Here is a 19,330-nt window from a genome sequence, read left to right as displayed (position 1 = left end):
TCGGCAACGCTGTGTACGGGGATTCCGCTTCAGAAGTTGCCCCTGATGTCACTGTCCATATATGGACAGAGACATGAAGGGGAGCGCTCCAGGAGCGGAATCCCTGGCCAAAGGGAGATTTCACTCCTTCAGGTTATCTGCAGGAAGGGGGAGGGCTGCGATCTATATGGGGACTGTGGGCTGTGTGGCGCTGCCCACAAAGGGGCCTGTGTGTGGCGCTGCCCACAAAGGGGCCTATGTGTGGCGCTGCCCACAAAGGGGCCTATGTGTGGCGCTGCCCACAAAGGGGCCTGTGTGTGGCGCTGCCCACAAAGGGGCCTGTGTGTGGTGCTATCTACAGGGGGCCCTGTGGCATTATATACAGAGGGCAATGCGGCATTATCTACAGAGGCATGTGTGGCACTATAAACCGGGGGGGGTATGGCACTATCAACAGAGGCCAGTGCGGTATTCACAGGGTGTGTGGCACTAACAGAGGGAACCGTGGCATTATCTACAGGGGGGGTGTGGCACTATCTACAGAGGGAACCGACGGAATCAATAGCGGAGTCAACTGCGCTATTGATTCCGTCGGAAAACCGGAAACCTGACAGAATGGTGACGAATGGAAACCATTAGCAATGTTTCCGTCACCATTGATATCAATGGTGACGGAAACGGAAGCTGTGGTTTCAGTTTCACTTTCCGTTGCAGGGTTCACCCGACGGAAACCCGGAACTGAAAGCGAACGGTGATGTGAACAGGCCCTAAGCCCTTATTCACACGACAGGGTTTCCCGGCCGGATGACGGCCGTTCATAAATCGGCCGTCACCCGGCTGCAGTAGGAACAATACACCCCTAATTGGGCTATTCACACGAACACGGGAAACCTGGCCGTCAAAAAATGGGACATGCCCTATTTTCAGCCGTTTACCCGGCCCCCATAGAAGTCTATGGGGCCGGGTAATACACGGCCATCACCGAAATGTGTCCCGAGTGATGGCCATGTATTCCGTCGCTCGCGCTCTCTCTCCTCCTCCTCCAGTGCAGAGTGCATGTGAGGAGGAGGAGGAGGGTCTTTTTTTTTGCTCCCTGTAGAAGTCGGAATCTCCAATCCCCGGCCGGACAGGGAAAAAAACAGATGCAAAACGGGTCAAAATCGGCCGTTAAAAACGGCAACACAGCCCAGAACGGATGCAAACCGGATGCAAACCGGCCGGGAAAAACGGCCCAAAAGGGGCTGGGTGGCATTACCTGCAAGGGGCTGGGTGGCATTACCTGCAGGGGGCTGGGTGGCATTACCTGCTGTGGGTTGGGTGGCATTACCTGCTGGGGGTTGGGTGGCATTACCTGCTGGGGGCTGGGTGGCATTACCTGCTGGGGGCTGGATGGTATTATCTACAGAGGGCTGTGTGTGGCAACAAATTTAAATGAAATTCATCCGATTTTAAAACGGACAGAGAAAAAAACGAATGCAAAACGTGTCAAAATCGGCCGTTAAAAACGGCAACACGGATCGGAATGGAAGTAAAACTAATGCAAACCGGCCGGGAAAAACGCACCAAAACGGCCGTTTTTATCGGCCGACACTCGGACCCTGTCGTGTGAATGAGGCATTAGGCTGGGTTTACACTACCTATTTTCAGACGTAAACTAGGCGTTTTATGCCTCGATTTACGTCTGAAAATACGGCTCCAATACGTCGGCAAACATCTGCCCATTTGAATGGGTTTGCCGACGTACTGTACCGACAACCTGTAATTTTACGCGTCGCTGTCAAAAGACGGCGCGTAAAATTACAGCCTCGTCAAAGAAGTGCAGGGCACTTATTGGGACGTAATTGGAGCAGTTTTTCATTGACTCCAATGAAGAACAGCTCCAAATTACGTCCGTATAAGACGCCTCGCAAAACGCCAGTACATGCAATTACGTCTGAAATTACGGAGCGGTTTTCTCCGGAAAACAGCTCCGTAATTTCAGACGTAAATGCAGTTATCGTGTGCACATACCCTTAGTAATACCACACAAAATAGTTACTAGTTAAGGCCCCATGCACACAACCGTAAAAACCCTCCAATTGCGGTCTGCAAAAACGGAGCCATTCACTTTCATTGAACACAGACACCTTTCCGTAGCACTACGGAAGGGTGTCCGTGCCGTGGAAATGTTCCGGGAATTATGGAACATGTCCGTTCTTTCGCATTTTGCGGGCCGTGCTCCCATACTTTGTATGGGAGCACGGCCCGAAAATACGGCTGTCAGTCAGCGGCCGGCCGCGGGCCGTGATTGCGGGCGCGGTTGTGTGCATTGGGCCTAACACTTACCATATGTCTACTTTATGTAGGCATAATTTTTTAAAACTCCTTTTATTTTTCTAGGACGTTACAAGACAACTTTTGCAGCAATTTCTCACATTTTCAAAAAAAAATTGAAAGGCTATTTTTTCATAGACCAGTTCAGATCTGAAGTGGCTTTGAGGGCCTTGTATACTAGTCCTTCTCAATGAATTAGAATATCAAAAAGTTTATTTATTTCAGTAATTCAATTCAAAAAGTGTCTCTCATATTTTATAGATTAATTACATACAGAGTGATCAATTTCCAGCATTTTTTTCTTTTACTTGGTAGGAGTATAGCGAACAGTAAGGCTATGTTCACACGGAGTATTTTGGGGGAGGAATATCTGCCTCAAAGCTCCAAACGGAATTTTGAGGCAGATATTCCTCCCCCAAAATACTCCGTGTGAATAGCAATTATCGCGCCGTTTTTCGCCCGCGGCCATTGAGCGCCGCGGGCATAAAACACGCTTTCTCCTGCCTCCCATTGAAGTCAATGGGAGGTCGGACGCGGAAGCGCCCGAAGATAGGGCATGTCGCTTCTTTTTCCCGCGAGGCAGTTTTACTGCTCGCGGGAAAAAGACGCCGACGCCTCCCATTGAAATCAATGGGAGGCGTTCTCGGGCCGTTTCTGCCGAGTTTTGCGACGCGGTTTCCGCGTCAAAAAACTCGGCAAAAGACCCCGTGTGAACATAGCCTTAATGAAAACCCAAAATTTTGTGTCTCAGAAAATTATATAAGCCCAATTTCAAAAATGATTTTTAATACCGAAATGTTGTCCTACTGAAAAGTATGTCCAGTATATGCACTGAATACTTGGTCGGGGCTCCTTTTGCATGAATTACTGCATGAATGCGGTGTGGCATGGAGGCGATCAGCCTGTGGCACTGCTGAGGTGTTATGGAAGCCCAGGTTGCTTTGATGGCGGCCTTCATCTAGTCTGCATTGTTGGGTCTGGTGTCTCATCTTCCTCTTGACAATACACCGTGGATTCTCTATAGGGTTTAGGTCAGGCGAGTTTGCTGGCCAATCAATCACAGTGATACTGTTGTTATTAAACCAGGTATGGGTACTTTTGGCAGTGTGGGCAGATGCCCATTCCTGCTGGAAAATAAAATCTGCATCTGTTATGACCTATTTTAGATTTATGCTAATGACTTTCTTAATGCCCAACTGAGCGTTTTTTAGCTTTTGACCAAGTGGGCGTTGTAAAGAGAAGTGTATGACGCTGACCAATCAGCGTCATACACTTCTCTCCATTCATTTACTCAGCACGTAGTGATCTTGAGTTGTTCACGATGTGCTGTCACTTACTCACATATTAACGTTACTGAAGTGTCTTGAGAGTGACTGGACATCGCTTCCAGCCAGGATGCGATATCTATTCACAATCCCGACACTTCGGTAACGTTTGTGTGGGACTTAATGACAGCAAGCGTGATCTCGCGAGAATTAGGCAGTGAAAATTACAAATTTAATTTCTTCCAAGTACGGCAATACCCCATGTGTGGCCCTAAACTGCTGTTTGGGCACATGGCAGAACTCAAAATGGAAGGAGCGCCATTTGGCTTTTAGAACGCAGATTTTGCTGGACTGGTGTACAGGCGCAATGACAGAGTAGAGTCGGAAAACCCTGAAACGTGACCCCATTTTGTAAACTACACCCCTCAAGGCATTTATAATTTGCCTGATTTTCGCAGCATTGGCCCACAATGGCAGGGCTCTGGGGTCAAATAGTAAAACAAACCCCCAAGCAGTGACCTCCATTTTGGAAACTGCACCCCTCAAGGCATTTAAGGGGTGTAGTGAGCATTTTGACCCTACAGGTTTTTTTGTTTGTTTTTTTATTAGAAATGAACGATCAGTGGATGGTGCAGAGTGAAAATTGAAATTTTCCACAGGTATGCCATTTTAGTGCACAATAAGTTGTGCCCAGTTCATGCTACTGAAGACAAATACCTCAAACTGTTAAGCGGGTTCTCCCGGGTATGGCAATGCCATATATGTGGACGTAAATTGCTGTTTGGGCACACTGTAGGGCTCAGAAGGGAAGAAGCGCCATTTGGATTTTGAAGCGTAGATTTTGCTTGGCAGTTGTTCTGTTTTGGGTTTTGTTGGTATTTCAGTTTATAATGTAGGGGTATATGTAATCTGTGCGGAGCACATCAGGGCATAATAAGAGGGTATAATAATGTGGTAAATAATAATCTGCAGATATGTGGTCAGTATCACGCTGATTAATGGTGCCTAATCTTATCTGCTTTTGGAACACTGAACATTTTGCATCACCATATTCTGAGAGCCAGAACTTTATTTTTTCACCACCGGAGCTGTGTGAGGGCTTATTTGTTGCAGGACAATCTGTAGTTTTCATTGGTACTATTTTGGGGTACATGCAATTTTTATTTTTTTATCACTCTTAACCATAGCCATAACCACAGTCCACTGCGCTATTGATTCCGTCGTCAAAACGGAACCCTGCCGGAACGGTGACAAACAGAAACCATTAGCAATATTTCAGTCACCATTGATATCAATGGTGATGCAAACGGAAGCTAAGGTTTCCCTTTCCGCTGCGGGGTTCCACGACGGAAGCCTCAGACGCAACCCCTCAATGGAAAGACAACGCTGATGTGAACGGGCCCTTACTCAGTCAGTATCCTTTGACCTGCTGGGCCAGTGGTTTACCGGCCTTGTGGCAATCATAGTTATACGGTGTACGGCTATGGATAAATCTCTCTCGACGCGTGGTATTATGTAGTAGATTTGTCGCACAAATACATACATTTATAATGCAATATTGTGAGTGCATGTCCCTTTGGATAAGAAATGTCTGGCTTGTTATAATTTGGGAGGAGCTTTAATATGACATCCATTATGAGCACTATACCATAATACATTCTTGCACACACTTTTTTTAAAATTAGATGTTGACACAAGACATGAACCTAACTGGTTAAATAAGAATAACCTGCTAGCCATGTATACATTTCTGCCAGCATAGCAGCACATAGGCCACGACCGCTGGTATACAATGCATTGCTTCAAGTTTACTAAGGTACACGGGAAACTACAACTCCAGACTATAATGGCGACAGCACAAGAGATCCCACGCCACACATACTACACGGGTCACATGATAGTACAGTGCACATACCTGAGGCAGCCCCCTGCCGCCACATACAGCGCCCAGCATGTGGGTAGAGTGGTCAAGTCCTCCGTGAGGGATTTAGTCCGGACACTCCCACCATGGTGTTTGTAAACACGCCACACGTGCGCACGCTATTTCAGCGCGATTCACAGAAGTCGCTCAGTTTAGTTTACTGCCATTTCGTCTAGAGAACCTGCGCTCCCTGCTACTGCTACGCAAATAGCGTAAAGTGGAAACTGTTGAGATAATAGACCTCGTGTGTTTATTGCTACACGCTACAGAACTCATATTGAATAAACAATCCAAAATATTACTAATATCATATATAGCATGTATATTAATACATCAGCATATATAAGTATATACTGTGTGTGTGTATGTGCGTGCGTGCGTATGTATATATATAGATACAGGGGCGGACATACCGCATGTGCAGCCGGTGCAGCTGCACAAGGGCCCCGCGTGGGAAGGGGGCCCGTTCCTCTGCTGGCCGACTCAGTTCTCAGCTGCGCGATGCTGAGGACTGAGACAGAGGCCCGTGGACCACTGGCGTAGCTATAGGGGTCGCAGCGGTCGCAATTGCGACCGGGCCCCGAAGCCAGGGGGGCCCACGGCCCCCCGCACCACATCAATAAAAAGTTACTATAGTAACTCGGGCCGCGGGCCCCTGTTACTATAGTAACATACTTTACTTACCTTCCTGGTTCCGGATCGCAGCGGAGGTCCTGACGTCAGGCGCTGTGCGCAGCACATGACGTCACAGCGCTATGCGCCGCGCACAGCATCGAGACGACAGAACTCCCGCCGCGGCCGAAGAGGAAGGTAAGATAGCCCTGACTGGCGGGGTCCGACTCCTGGGACCCGCCAATCAGCTGTTTTGAAGGGGCCGCAGCACTCGTACGAGAGCTGCTCCCCTTCATTCCTGTCACTTCATTCCGGTCACACTGTGAATCGGTTTCGGCGATTCACAGTGTGGGCGAGTAGTGAAATGAAGGGGAAGCAGCTCTCGTACGAGTGCTGCGGCCCCTTCAAAACAGCTGATTTGCGGGTCCCGGGCGACACATCAGCTATTGATGGCCTATCCTGAGGATAGGCCATCAATGTTTAGGGACTGCACAACCCCTAAGCCTACGATGTAGCAGGCTTAGGGGGCCCATGAGACAGGATCACAGATTGTGTGATGCTGTCTGCTGGGCCCTGTATCTAAGCCAATCACATGGTAGGCTTAGATACATGGCCCATGCGTGATCCTGTCTGCTGGGCCCTGTATCTAAGCCTACCACACTGTAGGTTTAGATACAGGGCCCCAGCACACAGTAATCTTATACTGTATAAGATTACTGTCTGCTGGACCCTGTATCTAAGCCTACCTTGTGGTAGGCTTAGATACAGGGTCCCACAGACAGTATCACACATGGGCCCTGTATCTAAGCCTTAGGGTATGTGCACAGACACTAATTACGTCCGTAAGTGACGGATGTATTTCGGCCGCAAGTACCGGACCGAACACACTGCAGGGAGCCGGGCTCCTAGCGTCGTACTTATGTACGACGCTAGGAGTCCCTGCCTCGCTGTGGGACAACTGTCCTGTACTGTAATCATGTTTTCAGTACCGGACAGTTGTCCGGCAGCGAGGCAGGGACTCCTAGCGTCGTACATAACTATGATGCTAGGAGCCCGGCTCCCTGCAGTGTGTTCGGTCCGGTACTTGCGGCCGAAATACGTCCGTCAATTCCGGACGTAATTAGTGTGTGTGCACATACCCTAACACATGTGTTACTAATCATTTTTTGTGTGTTTTCTTACAGGTTCGGTCGTTGGACTACGGCGGATTCCAGGACTACTTCGATGACAGCTTTTTTTTTTATTAATAAAATGGTTAATGAGGGTTGTGTTTTTTTTTTTTATTTCAATAAAATATTTTTTCTATGTCTTTGTGGTTTTTTTTAAACTATATTACTACCGCCTTAGTAATGGCCGCCGGCTGATTGACAGCATCCATTGCTAAGGCAGGGCTTAGTGTTAGCCGGTGCAGAGGCTAACACTAACCCCCTTTATTACCCCGGTACCCACCGCCACCAGGGGTGCTGGGAAGAGCCGGGTACGATCCAGTACCTGACCATCTGTAGTGATGCTAGGCTGCTGCTGCTTTATTGTATCTGGCTGGTATTGGAGCCGCAATGTCAGCGAGCTGGGCCCTGTATCTAATCCTATCATGTGTGATACAGTCTGCTGAGCTGTGTATCTAATCCAATCATGTATGATACTGTGCTGGGCCCTATATCTAATCCGATCATGTGTGATACTGTCTGCTGAGCCACTGTATCTAATCCTATCATGTGTGATACTGTCTGCTGAGCCACTGTATCTAATCCTATAATGTGTGGTACTGTCTGCTGAGCCACTGTATCTAATCCTATCATGTGTGATACTGTCTGCTGAGCCACTGTATCTAATCCTATCATGTGTGGTACTGTCTGCTGAGCCACTGTATCTAATCCTATCATGTGTGGTACTGTCTGCTGAGCCACTGTATCTAATCCTATCATGTGTGATACTGTCTGCTGGGCCACTGTATCTAATCCTATCATGTGTGATACTGTCTGCTGAGCTGTGTATCTAATCCTATCATGTGTGATACTGCCTTCTGAGCCACTGTATCTAATCCTATCATGTGTGATACTGTCTGCTCAGCCACTGTATCTAATCCTATCCATAGTTTATAGGGTCGTAGTGCTATAGATATGCTATGCTGTCTCCTATACACACACTTTTTTTTGGGGCGGACACATATGTATTGGGGCTATTTCCCGGACATTTTAAGCCCTGAGGGTATGTTCACACGGCAGCGTCTGTTACGGCTGAAATTACTGTGCTGTTTTCAGGAGAAAACAGCACCGTAATTTCAGCCGTAATGGCATGTGCAGGCGTCTTTTGCTGCGTCCACTACGGAAGTAATTGAAGCTGGTTTTCCATGGAGTCCATGGAAAACGGCTCCATTTACATCTGAAGAAGTGACAGGCAGTTTTTTACGCGCCGCCTTTCGACAGCGGCGCGTAAAAAAAAATGACCATCGGCACAGAACATCGTAAGACCCATTCAAATGAATGGGCAGATGTTTTCCGACGCTTTTGAGCCGCATTTTCGGATGTAATTCAATGCTAAAACGCCCAAATTACGTCCGTAAATAGTGTGTGTGTGAACCCAGCCTTAGTGACGCACCGGCTGCTAGTGCTGCATTGTTGGGTCACTTAGGAGACCCAGCGATGCAGCTGAAAGCGGACCGTCGGCCATGAGAAGTTTGCGGGGTGGGGGGGGGGGGCCCTGGCACATTATCTGCACAGGGGCCTTTTGCAGTCTGTGTCCGCCACTGTATAGATAGATAGATAGATAGATAGATAGATAGATAGATAGATAGATAGATAGATAGATAGATAGATAGATAGATAGATAGATAGATAGATAGATAGATAGATATGAGGTAGATAGATAGATAGATAGATAGATAGATAGATAGATAGATAGATAGATAGATAGATAGATAGATAGATAGATAGATAGATAGATATGAGGTAGATAGATAGATAGATAGATAGATAGATAGATAGATAGATAGATAGATAGATAGATAGATAGATAGATATGAGGTAGATAGATATGAGATAGATAGATAGATAGATAGATAGATATGAGGTAGATAGATAGATATGAGGTAGATAGATAGATAGATAGATAGATAGATAGATAGATAGATAGATAGATAGATAGATAGATAGATAGATAGATAGATAGATATGAGATAGATAGATAGATAGATAGATAGATAGATTTTTTACCTGTCAAATATGCAAATGTTGGTGCAGGTTCGTTGCGTAATTGCCCCGAATCTGCACCAACATTTGCAGCGGGAAAAACTCCACCACGTGCCCTTACATGTGGAAAAATGCAACTCCGCAATGAAAGAAAAGAAAATTTTAGAACAGCGTTACCTGAGGAAGCAGTTCCTGAAATGGCTTACAGGAACCATAAAGAGCTGTGCATTCTCGAGCTAATCTGCAGCAGGTCGTAGCGGTATCCCATGTGAGATCCGCTGTTTTAGTATCATTTTCACAGGACTATTCTGCCTCCTCCATGTGTTTTTTATTTGGCTTTTATTTTATTTATAAGAAATTCAGGTAAGAGGCTGTTCACATCAGCTTTGGAGTGCCGTTAGGGGTCTCCGTAACAGATTCCGTTGTTTTTACCAGACAAAATAGGTCAGCATGCTGCGCTATTATGTCCGGCAAAATGACGAAACCCATTAAAGTCAATGGGATACGTCGGGCACCGCTTGATTCCGTCATGCAGCGGACCCCAAACTTAGGCCTCATGCACACGACCGTGTATTTGCATCCGCAATTCATACGCAAAAATGTGGATGAATTGCGAACCCATTCATTTCTATGGGCCCGTGCACACGACTGTGGTTTCCACAGTCCGTGCATTGAAATCAACGTGCATTGAAATCAATGCGTGCACGGTCTGTGAATTGCAGACGGCCCACCGATGACACTCCGCAGCCGTTCGTGCCGTAATCACGGGCCGTGTGCATGAGGCCTTATAGTATTCTTCTTGTTCTGCTCCTATGATAAAGCAGAGCTAAACCTGGGACGCAGATGTGAACGCGCCTTAACTGGCACATGACAGAGAAGACAGAATAGTTTTCTAACCATTTCTGTATTCATGATCAGAAGTGTATATAGGGCTTCTTGCATACAATAACGCATGTATTATGGACCCGTAGCCGTAGGCATATTGTGAACTGTTGCATGATGCCTCTTTACAGCACCGTATTCTACCCTAGAAGGAATACCATGCAATAGAAGATGCCACAATGTCTAGGACTTAATATTTCCGTAATGTTCATGTGCATAAGGCCTTGTACAGAATATGGTAGCGCTGCTTCTTGTGTATGTTCCCTTAATTACTGTGAGTTTGTTACTGGGTCAGAACTGCTGGGTATAAGAATATCCAGATCAGCTCTGACAGTGACAAATGTCACATAAACAGCAGGGTTTCCCCCCCCCCTGTAACTAGGGCAGCTATGGCAGTTCCAGCAATAGAAGAAAAATGTAGTGTAAAAGAAAATAATACACAATTATGATATGTTGTTTTTTTCTGACTGTTTGGTGTATACTCTATAGTGCCCACCAAAAGTTCCGGAACAACCTCATAACTTTTGAACGGCTCGAGGTAGAGGGTTGAAATTTGGTGGGATTTAATGGGGTCATAATATATACCAGTTAACGCCCAAAAAAAAACACCCCCATCCCCTTGGGGGCAGCAAAATCTTAAATGGCATGGGGGGTCGAGTGGGGGCTCATTTGAAAGCTCTTTTCAATACAAAAACGATGCTGCAACGATTTTGAGAGAGGATTTTTTTTTCGCTGAGATATTTAACGTTAAAGTTATCATCTTCATTATCGGCTACCGCCGGTGTTCGCATTACCCAAAATCTACCGCGCAGGTAAAATCCTAAATGTGTGTGTGTGTGAGCTTGGGAATGTCACATCAAGGTGACTTTAAATGATGTATTATTACAATCGGCCTCGGCGATACAAAATGGACCTGGTCTACGATTGTAACATGATAATGAAGATGATAACTTTAACGTTAAATATCTCAGCGAAAAAAGAATCCTATCTCAAAATTGTTTGCAGCATCGTTTTTGTATTGAAAGAGCTTTCAAATAAGCCCCCACTGGACCCCCTGTGCCACTTAAGATTTTGCTGCCCCCGACCACCCCACCAGGTGGGGGTGTTTTTTTTGAGCGTTAACAGGTATATTTTATGACCCCATTAAATCCCACCAAATTTCAACCCTCTACCTCGAGCCATTCAAAAGTTATGAGGTTGTTCCGGAACTTTTGGTGGGCACTGTATATTACACAAGAACAAAGAAAAAACAAAACAAAGGCAATATAGAAAATTTTAGGGCCATTTTAGGCTATGTTCACATGGAGAATTTTTCCATGTGGAAAAATCCAATGTGGATTTGGCCAAGAATCCACGGCAGAAATCAGAGGCTGACCGTCTGAAAAATAAAAACCAAAATACTTCATGTGAACGTGGCCTTACATTTGCAAAAAAAATAAATAAAAAAAATAAATGTGAAATAGAGTTTTCACATGCTTAAAGAAGCACTCCACTTTATTTTTTTTATTGCACCTTCCATTTGTACATTGGTGTTTCAGTGGGGTGCTGTGTGCAAAAACACTTACCGATCCCCGCATCTTGTCGTTTTTCGGGTCCAGCGCCGCTCGCGTGATCTTCATTCTGACCTGGTCTGCAATCGCTGCTTTTCAGAAAACCGGAAGTCAGGCTCCAATGCATTCCTATGGAGCCTTGTTTTGGCTCCCATAGGAATGCATTGAGAGCCTGAGTTCCGGTTTATTCAAAAGCACAGTCACTCCAGTCAAGTCAGAGGGAGGATCACGTGAGCGGCGCTGGACACGAAAAATACAAGATGCGGGAATCGGTAAGTATTTTTGCACACAGCACTCCACTGAAACACCAATGTACAAATGGACGGTGCATTAAAAAAATAAAGTGGAGTGCTTCTTTAGTCTTTTATAACAAAAAAAGAAAGAAGCCTAAGGCCCTGTTCACACTGAGTTTTTTTGCTAGCAGAAAAAATCTGCCTCAGAATTCCTTCAGGAATTTTGAGGCAGATTTTGACCTGCTGGCACTTTGACCCGCCGCGATGCGTTTTTTTTTAGCCTGCAACCATTGAAGCTAATGTGAGGATCGTGGGCAAAAACCGCAGCGTAAAACGCTTGGAAACTAGCGCCACAGGTTTTTTCTGCCTCCCATTGATTTTAATGGGAGATCAGAGACGGTGACCAGGGCAAGAAAGGACATGCCGCTTTTGTTTCCCGGCTAAAAGCGGCCCGGGGAAAAATACGTCTCTGACTCCCATTGAAAACCATGTGGGACCATTTCTGCATCAAAATCAGTGCCAAAAAAAACTGTGTGAACAGGGCCTTCTCTGTTACTGAAACATGCAATAAGAATAGTTAGAAACATTAACGCAGGGCATAAAAACCGTGTCTTGTTATTAAAGGGTTATTCCCACCTTTGACGTTTATGGCATTTTCTAAAGATATACCATAAATGTCTGATAGAAGCAGGTCACGGCTTTGGGCCACAAATATCTAAGCCGGCAACACATATTTATGTTTAAAGATACCTGATAAATAAGAGGTTGGATATTGAGTATTACCTGCCATACATGCAAATACTTAATCACTGCTGTGTACAGGCCTGCCTGCAAGCGCGGAGAGGCAAATGTCGGACAGGTACGAATTCCTGGACGCTAGTATTTACCAGTGGCAGTGCAAGCCAGGCGCTCATTAGAGGGTATTCTGACCATAGACATCTCCGTTGCTGGGTGTTTTTATTAGAGGGGTATTCTGACCACAGACATTTCCTTTGCTTCTTCTCCATACTGCAGTGGCCACCATTTTTGCTTATAATGCAAAAACAGAAGTCATAGGACCTTCATTCTCATGATAGGTCCGTATGATTGGAATATCCCTTCTAGGACGCAGTGCAAGTTTTTATGCATTTTTTTTTTAAACTAGAGCCAGGAGTGGATCCTAAAGAGAGGAAATGATGAAATGAAAGACTACTCGTTTAATATCCACTCCTTGTTTTGGGCAAAAAATATGGCCCATGTGGCCTTCTTTAAAATTTGTTTCCTAAATCCAAGGGAAGTGTTGTTTGTACACACACACTAGAGTGCTGTATGAAGAAATTAATATTTATGTTCATAAACGTCATTTATACTGGAATCACATACTTTGTGCTAGAAACCAGTGGAGTAAAATCCAAATTGACAGAGTTGTAGGATAATCTGGGACCACAAAACCACAAGCAGGTGACTGAGTTTAGAAAACTGTTTATGATACGTAATTGTTTTTTACTTTTCTATCTTCATCTGATAATACGGAACATTTTTATGATGTAGTTAATTTAAGGTGTTATTATCAAAAAATACAAGATATATTTTTCTTTTATTAAGCATCAATCATTTTATTTGCGATTTCTCCAATAGTTCAAATAATATATTTATGCAATGTTTTTCTCGTAACTGAACTTTTTGATCTTGTCCACAACCCAATCTTTGTAGGCTGACACTTTGGTAAAGACCTGAGGTTTTCTTTCCACTAGACAATTATTAGTTCCAAAACTTGTGATTCCTTGAACTTCCCAAGCAGAGTTTAAAGCAGATTGACAAATCAGTGCTCCTTCAGCCCCACTCTGGAAAATACATGTAAAAAAGCATTTTACGTAAACAGTTACAAGTGAAATGCATAAAGTTGCTCCTAAACATGTCGTTATGTCTATGGTGACTGGCAGACCGTCCTCCGAAAATATTTCCAATTCATCTATTCTCCAAGATAAAAGGTGCAACAGATTTAACATGCTCATTTGGTATACCCAAACAGTCATGTTTATGGTGGAGAATAATTATCCCAAGTCTATGGCCAGTTTAAGATTTTGACTTACTGTAATGACGGGGTAGGGAGACAGACAGGTGAGCCCTAATCTACCCGCCATTCAGTCCCTGCCTACTTGCACGGCCCGTCCTAGGCGACGGCGTACAACTGGGCGACGGTCCCTACGCTCAATAAGTGCACGACAGACAAACAGACAAGGGTACACAGAAGCTAAGGGAAATGGGGCAGTTTTCCACGGCAACGCCGTGAGCAACAAGAGTAGTGAACGAGCCGAGTCAAACGAGGAGTGTATGTGGTGCCAAACGCAGAGCAGGAGAGTAGTCAGTAAAGCCAGGGTCAATATGATGCAGAGGTCGATAGGAAAAGCAGGAACAACAGAGCCAGGAAGCAAGAGAATCACAGGCAAAGGACAAGCAGCAAATGAAGGTATAAGTAGATCAAGGTTCTGTGATAGGCTGTGATAGGTTCTCCCACTCCTCAGCCTACCAGCCTGAGTGGTAGCAGAACGAGTCACTCAAGCAGACCTAGGCACAGATGCAGGCTGATTAACCACGGGCGTTGACACAGAAGCTGTGTCTGGCAAATCCTTTACACTTACCTTGCAAGTAGACTTTAATTTTTCTGGGGATTTAAAGCCAGCACAAACCATGGATGCAGTTAGTTGGTTCTGCCAAAAACTGGACTGACTGCAAGTTTCGTAAGACATGATGGGTATTGGCACCTGAAACTTTGTTTTGGAATTCATTCCACCTATAAGTAAATATTTTTTATATAAATTTTAGTGCTGCAATCTCGACTCATTAGTATTTAAACTAAATATTGACAAGAAAGATTGCAAAAATTCATTTAATTAGGGGCTGTTCACATCTGCGTTGGAGGCTCCGTTAGGGGCCTCCGTCGCAGATCCGACAGGGATTACCTGACACAGTAGCAAAGCATGCTGCGCTATTGTTTCTGGTAAAATCACGGATATCCCATCAGAAAGATGAAGGAACCCTTGAAGTCAATGGGTTCCGTCAGCCGGCGGCGGCATCCATTTTGCAATGAAACCATTGCTTTCGGTATTCCCTTGTTCTGCTCCTCTGTCGGAGCAGAACAACGGAATACCACAACGCATATGTGAACAGCCCCTAAAGCCATGATTATCTTTGATGCAAAGGACCCATGATATTTAATTGTGAGTAAAATGTAATTGTTTGCATAATAGTCTTAATACCAAATATAGTAATCAAATATATTATTTTTTTTTTTTTTAAAAGAGCATCTGTCACCAATATGTTTTTGGAGCAATCATTATACTGTAGAATTACATGAAAAATATATATTCTGCGCTGTTATTTTCTTCTGGTAACTAACACTGCATCTTAGGCGAGATTCACACGAACGTGTGCGTTTTACACGCGCAAAAAATGCAGCGTTTTGCGCGCATTGCAGTTCCGTGTGTCATAAGTGTTTGGTGCGTGGCTGCGTGATTTTCATGCATATGCCATCCTTATGACATGCGGTTTTGATGCTTAGAAACTGCAATGAATGTGGTGGTTTTTTTTTTCCTTCATTTATTTAACAACTGTAGCGCGAATCACGCGAGGCACACGGAAATGACTTCAATGGGTGCGTGATGCGCAAAAAACGCTCAAGTATAGGACATGTCGTGAGTTTTACGCAGCGCACACACGCTGCGTGAAAATCACGGACTGTCTGAACGGCCCCATTGAGTTACATAGGTCCTTGCGACGCGCGTGATTTTCACGCGCGTATCATGGACGTGAAACACGTTCGTTTAAATAAGGCCTTAACGAAATGGCTGCGGATAGATTTTCATTAGGGGTTCTGCCCTTGTCTAGCCCTCTTAGGGCATGACCACACGTGGCGGATTTCCTCCGCAACTGTCCGCATCAATGCCGCACAGAATCTGCGTTGCAGATTCTGCTGCGGATCTGCACAAAATGTGCAGAAAATTGATGCGGACTAGCTGCTGCGGACTGCGGGAAAAGTGCTTCCCTTCTCCCTATCAGTGCAGGATAGAGAGAAGGGACAGCACTTTCCCTAGGGAAAGTAAAAGAATTTCATACTTACCGGCCGTTGTCTTGGTGACGCGTCCCTCTTTCGGCATCCAGCCCGACCTCCCTGGATGACGCACCAGTCCATGTGACCGCTGCAGCCTGTGCTTGGCCTGTGATTGGCTGCAGCCGTCACTTAGACTGAAACGTCATCCTGGGAGGCCGGACTGGAGACAGACGCAGGGAGTTCTCGGTAAGTATGAACTTATATGTTTTTTACAGATACATGTATATTGAGATCGGTAGTCACTGTCCCGGGTGCAGAAACAGTTACTGCCGATCGCTTAACTCTTTCAGCACCCTGGACAGTGACTATTTACAGACGTCTCCTAGCAACGCTCCCGTCATTACGGGAGCCCCATTGACTTCCTCAGTCTGGCTGTAGACCTAGAAATACATAGGTCCAGCCAGAATGAAGAAATGTCATGGTAGTAAAAACAATACGCTCCGCAGCACACATAAGATCTGCGGACTTCATTGCGGAATTTTGACTCTCCATTGAAGTCAATGGAGAAATTCCGCCATGAGTCCGCCACTGCTCCGCAACAGACAGAGCATGCTGCGGACACCAAATTCCGCTCCGCAGCCTATGCTCCGCAGCGGAATTTTACGCCTCGTCTAAACGAACACTGCTAAATTAAAGTGTAAGTCAATGGACAAACGGCACCGCTGCGGATTAACGCTGCGGAGTGTCCGCAGCGGAATTTAAGTGAAATTCCGCCACGTGTGAACCCGCCCTTAGGGTATGTTGACACGGCTTAGCAAAATACGTCTGAAAATACGGAGCTGGTTTCAGGCGTAAACAGCTCCTGGTTTTAATACGTCTTTGTAACTACTCGCGTTTTTCGCGGTGTATTTTACGGCCGTTATTGGAGCTGTTTTTCAATGGAGTCAATGAAAAACGGCTCCAAAAAGTCCCAAGAAGTAACATGCACTTCTTTTTCGCGGACGTCTTTTTACGCGCCGTATTTTGACAGCGACGCGTAAAATTACACCTCGTGGGAACAGAACACCGTAAAACCCATTGCGAGCAATGGCCAGATGTTTGTAGGCGTGATGGAGCCGTTTTTTCAGGCGTAATTCGAGGCGTAAAACGCTTGAATTACGTCTGAAAACAGTGCATGTGAACATACCCTTAGAATACAAGATTTAGCAGGAATTTACCACAGGTAAATTAACAGGTCCCCGACCGCTGGCTGTGTATTTACGGCCAGCGGTCAGGGTCCTTAAAACCCGCGCCATAGACTATTTATGGCGTGGGTTTTAGCTTGCTCGCTGCTTCTACCTCAATGAGCGCTGTGTACATGAATAGAGACAGCGGCAGCTGTAATAATAAATACACATAAAATACCCACCCCAAAAAATTGTTTCCCCCGCCAATCATTGTCGTAACGCTAGCCCTGAGCCAATTACCCTAAAATAGACATGTGATATATAAAATTTACGGTAGACAATGATGATCACAAGTAAAAGGTCTATTTGAGGATAAAACTATTGTTATTACCAGAAAAAAATAGCTAAAAAGTTTTTTTTTTTTACTATTATTTTCAAACATGAAGCCTAAAAATTCTAAAATAGCATAAAAGGATGTGTACAAAAATGATAAAAAAAAAAAAAAAAGAAACCTGCATTGTCTATGGAAAAAAAAAATGCAAAAATCACGTTGCTAGCCCAACAAATAAAAAAGTTATAGCCGTTTAACTAACGAATGCTAAAAAGGGCTAATTGGTGTCTGGTCCTGAAGGATCAAAATAGCCCGGTCCTGAACCGGTTAAAGATGATCTAGAGAAATGGGAGGCCCCCAGAGTTAAAGCAAAGGGTCTGAATACTTATGTCCATGCAAAATTTTAGTTTTTAATTTTTAATAAACTTGCAAAAATTTATAAATGTCTGTTTTCACTTTGTCATTTCTGGGTATTAGCACAAGGCCTCAACATAACAAAATGTGAAAAGTTCTGAAAACTTTTCGAATTCACTGTATAAGATTAGCAAATTGGTTTCAGCTCCGGTTTATAGCTTGGTACAGCTTCACTATAAGGCTGGATTCACACGAGCATGTTCGATCCGTAAAGGATGGAACGTATTTCGGCCGAAAGTCCCGGACCGAACACACAGGCTGGCTCCTACATCATAGTTATGTACGACGCTGCGGGACAACTGTCCCGTACTGTAATCATGTTTTCAGTACGGGACAGTAGTTCCACGGAGAGGCAGGGACTCCTAGCGTCGTCCATAACTATGATGCTAGGAGCCCGGCTCCCTGCAGTGTGTTCGGTCCGGGACTTGCAATCCAGCCTAAATATGTGAGCCCAATGAGCAAAACCATAATGTCTAGCACAGGAGGGTACTCCAAATGGCATCCTCATCAAGTGGTTATGCTTAAAGATAAATCCAAGCAACAGTAGGGAATACACTATTCACTATTTAACAAAAATTATAATGAGCTAGGAAAAGTCAACTATTAAAAAAAAATAAACTAGTTTTGATATCTAAATGGATAACAACCCGTTGACTCGTACTTTGTTTTTTTTGGCTGCAGCAACATAAATGGACATCTGTTCTCCTAATTTTTCTTAACCATAATCCACTTAAAATCCAATCATCCCATCCTGATCTTCACCAATTGCATATCTGTGACTCCATCTAATTACTGCTTTGTGGGACTTTGCTAAATTCTCCAAGCTTCTAATCTATTTGAGAACACACATAGCAGAAGAGAGGCTTTTGGATTGTTAAAATTAGAATATACACTGTAATATTTGTTCATTACATGCAATTTCTGGCCTAGCAGGATAAAATCTTAATCCACCCCCCCCCCTCCAGCCCTCTGTCTATCCTGTTGTGCTTGGATGTCTCTCTCTGTTCAGCAACTGTTGAACAGAGACAGATAGAGACAGCCGGACAGCCTGTTCGTTACGGAGGTGGCCAGAAATGTCACAAAATTCTGCTGGCCAAGGGAGGCACTGCTTATTGGCCAACCTATTCTTGTGATATCTCTGGATAGTGTTGTGACTCCGCCTCTTCCTGTTCGCCTTGCCACCGCGTGGAGGTTGCGCATGGTCCTCTCTGCTCCTCCTGCCAGTAATGATTCTACAGCAGGCCAGCCGTTAGGAGTCAGGAGAGGTAAACGCACATCATGGAAGGCGCTTTAGGCTACAGACAACAAAGTGATTGTATTTAGTCAATCACTGTGTAACTGACTTCTTTTTTTGACTCTTTGTGTATGGGGGAGGTTTGAAGGGGCTGGGGACTAGGGTTGCCTTAAACTCCTGGCAGGCACTATGAGGGCAATATTTGCAATTTA

General features: G+C 44.9%; 2 protein-coding genes across 3 annotated transcripts in view; both read right to left on the bottom strand.

Moving 5' to 3' along the window:
• Positions 1 to 5,588, bottom strand: part of FAM13A (family with sequence similarity 13 member A) — a 303,023-nt gene extending 297,435 nt beyond the window's left edge. The window contains exon 1 of one of the 2 annotated variants that reach the window (XM_075860670.1): positions 5,473 to 5,588. In XM_075860670.1, coding sequence (XP_075716785.1) covers positions 5,473 to 5,511 — 39 coding nt within the window. In that variant the 5' untranslated portion in view covers positions 5,512 to 5,588. The remainder of the gene's footprint in view (positions 1 to 5,472) is intronic. The other variant, XM_075860672.1, reaches the window with a different exon arrangement.
• Positions 5,589 to 13,517: 7,929 nt separating this feature from the next.
• LOC142737734 (ovochymase-2-like) overlaps positions 13,518 to 19,330 on the bottom strand; it is a 102,849-nt gene continuing 97,036 nt past the window's right edge. Inside the window, exons 23-24 of the mRNA XM_075849720.1 lie at positions 14,565 to 14,716; positions 13,518 to 13,766 (exon numbers count right to left, since the gene is read on the bottom strand). Coding sequence (XP_075705835.1) covers positions 13,575 to 13,766; positions 14,565 to 14,716 — 344 coding nt within the window. The 3' untranslated portion in view covers positions 13,518 to 13,574. The remainder of the gene's footprint in view (positions 13,767 to 14,564; positions 14,717 to 19,330) is intronic.

This window comes from Rhinoderma darwinii, chromosome 1, assembly GCF_050947455.1.
Source record: "Rhinoderma darwinii isolate aRhiDar2 chromosome 1, aRhiDar2.hap1, whole genome shotgun sequence".
NCBI classification, from domain to species: domain Eukaryota; kingdom Metazoa; phylum Chordata; class Amphibia; order Anura; family Rhinodermatidae; genus Rhinoderma; species Rhinoderma darwinii.
This window is presented reverse-complemented; position numbering and strand designations above follow the sequence as displayed.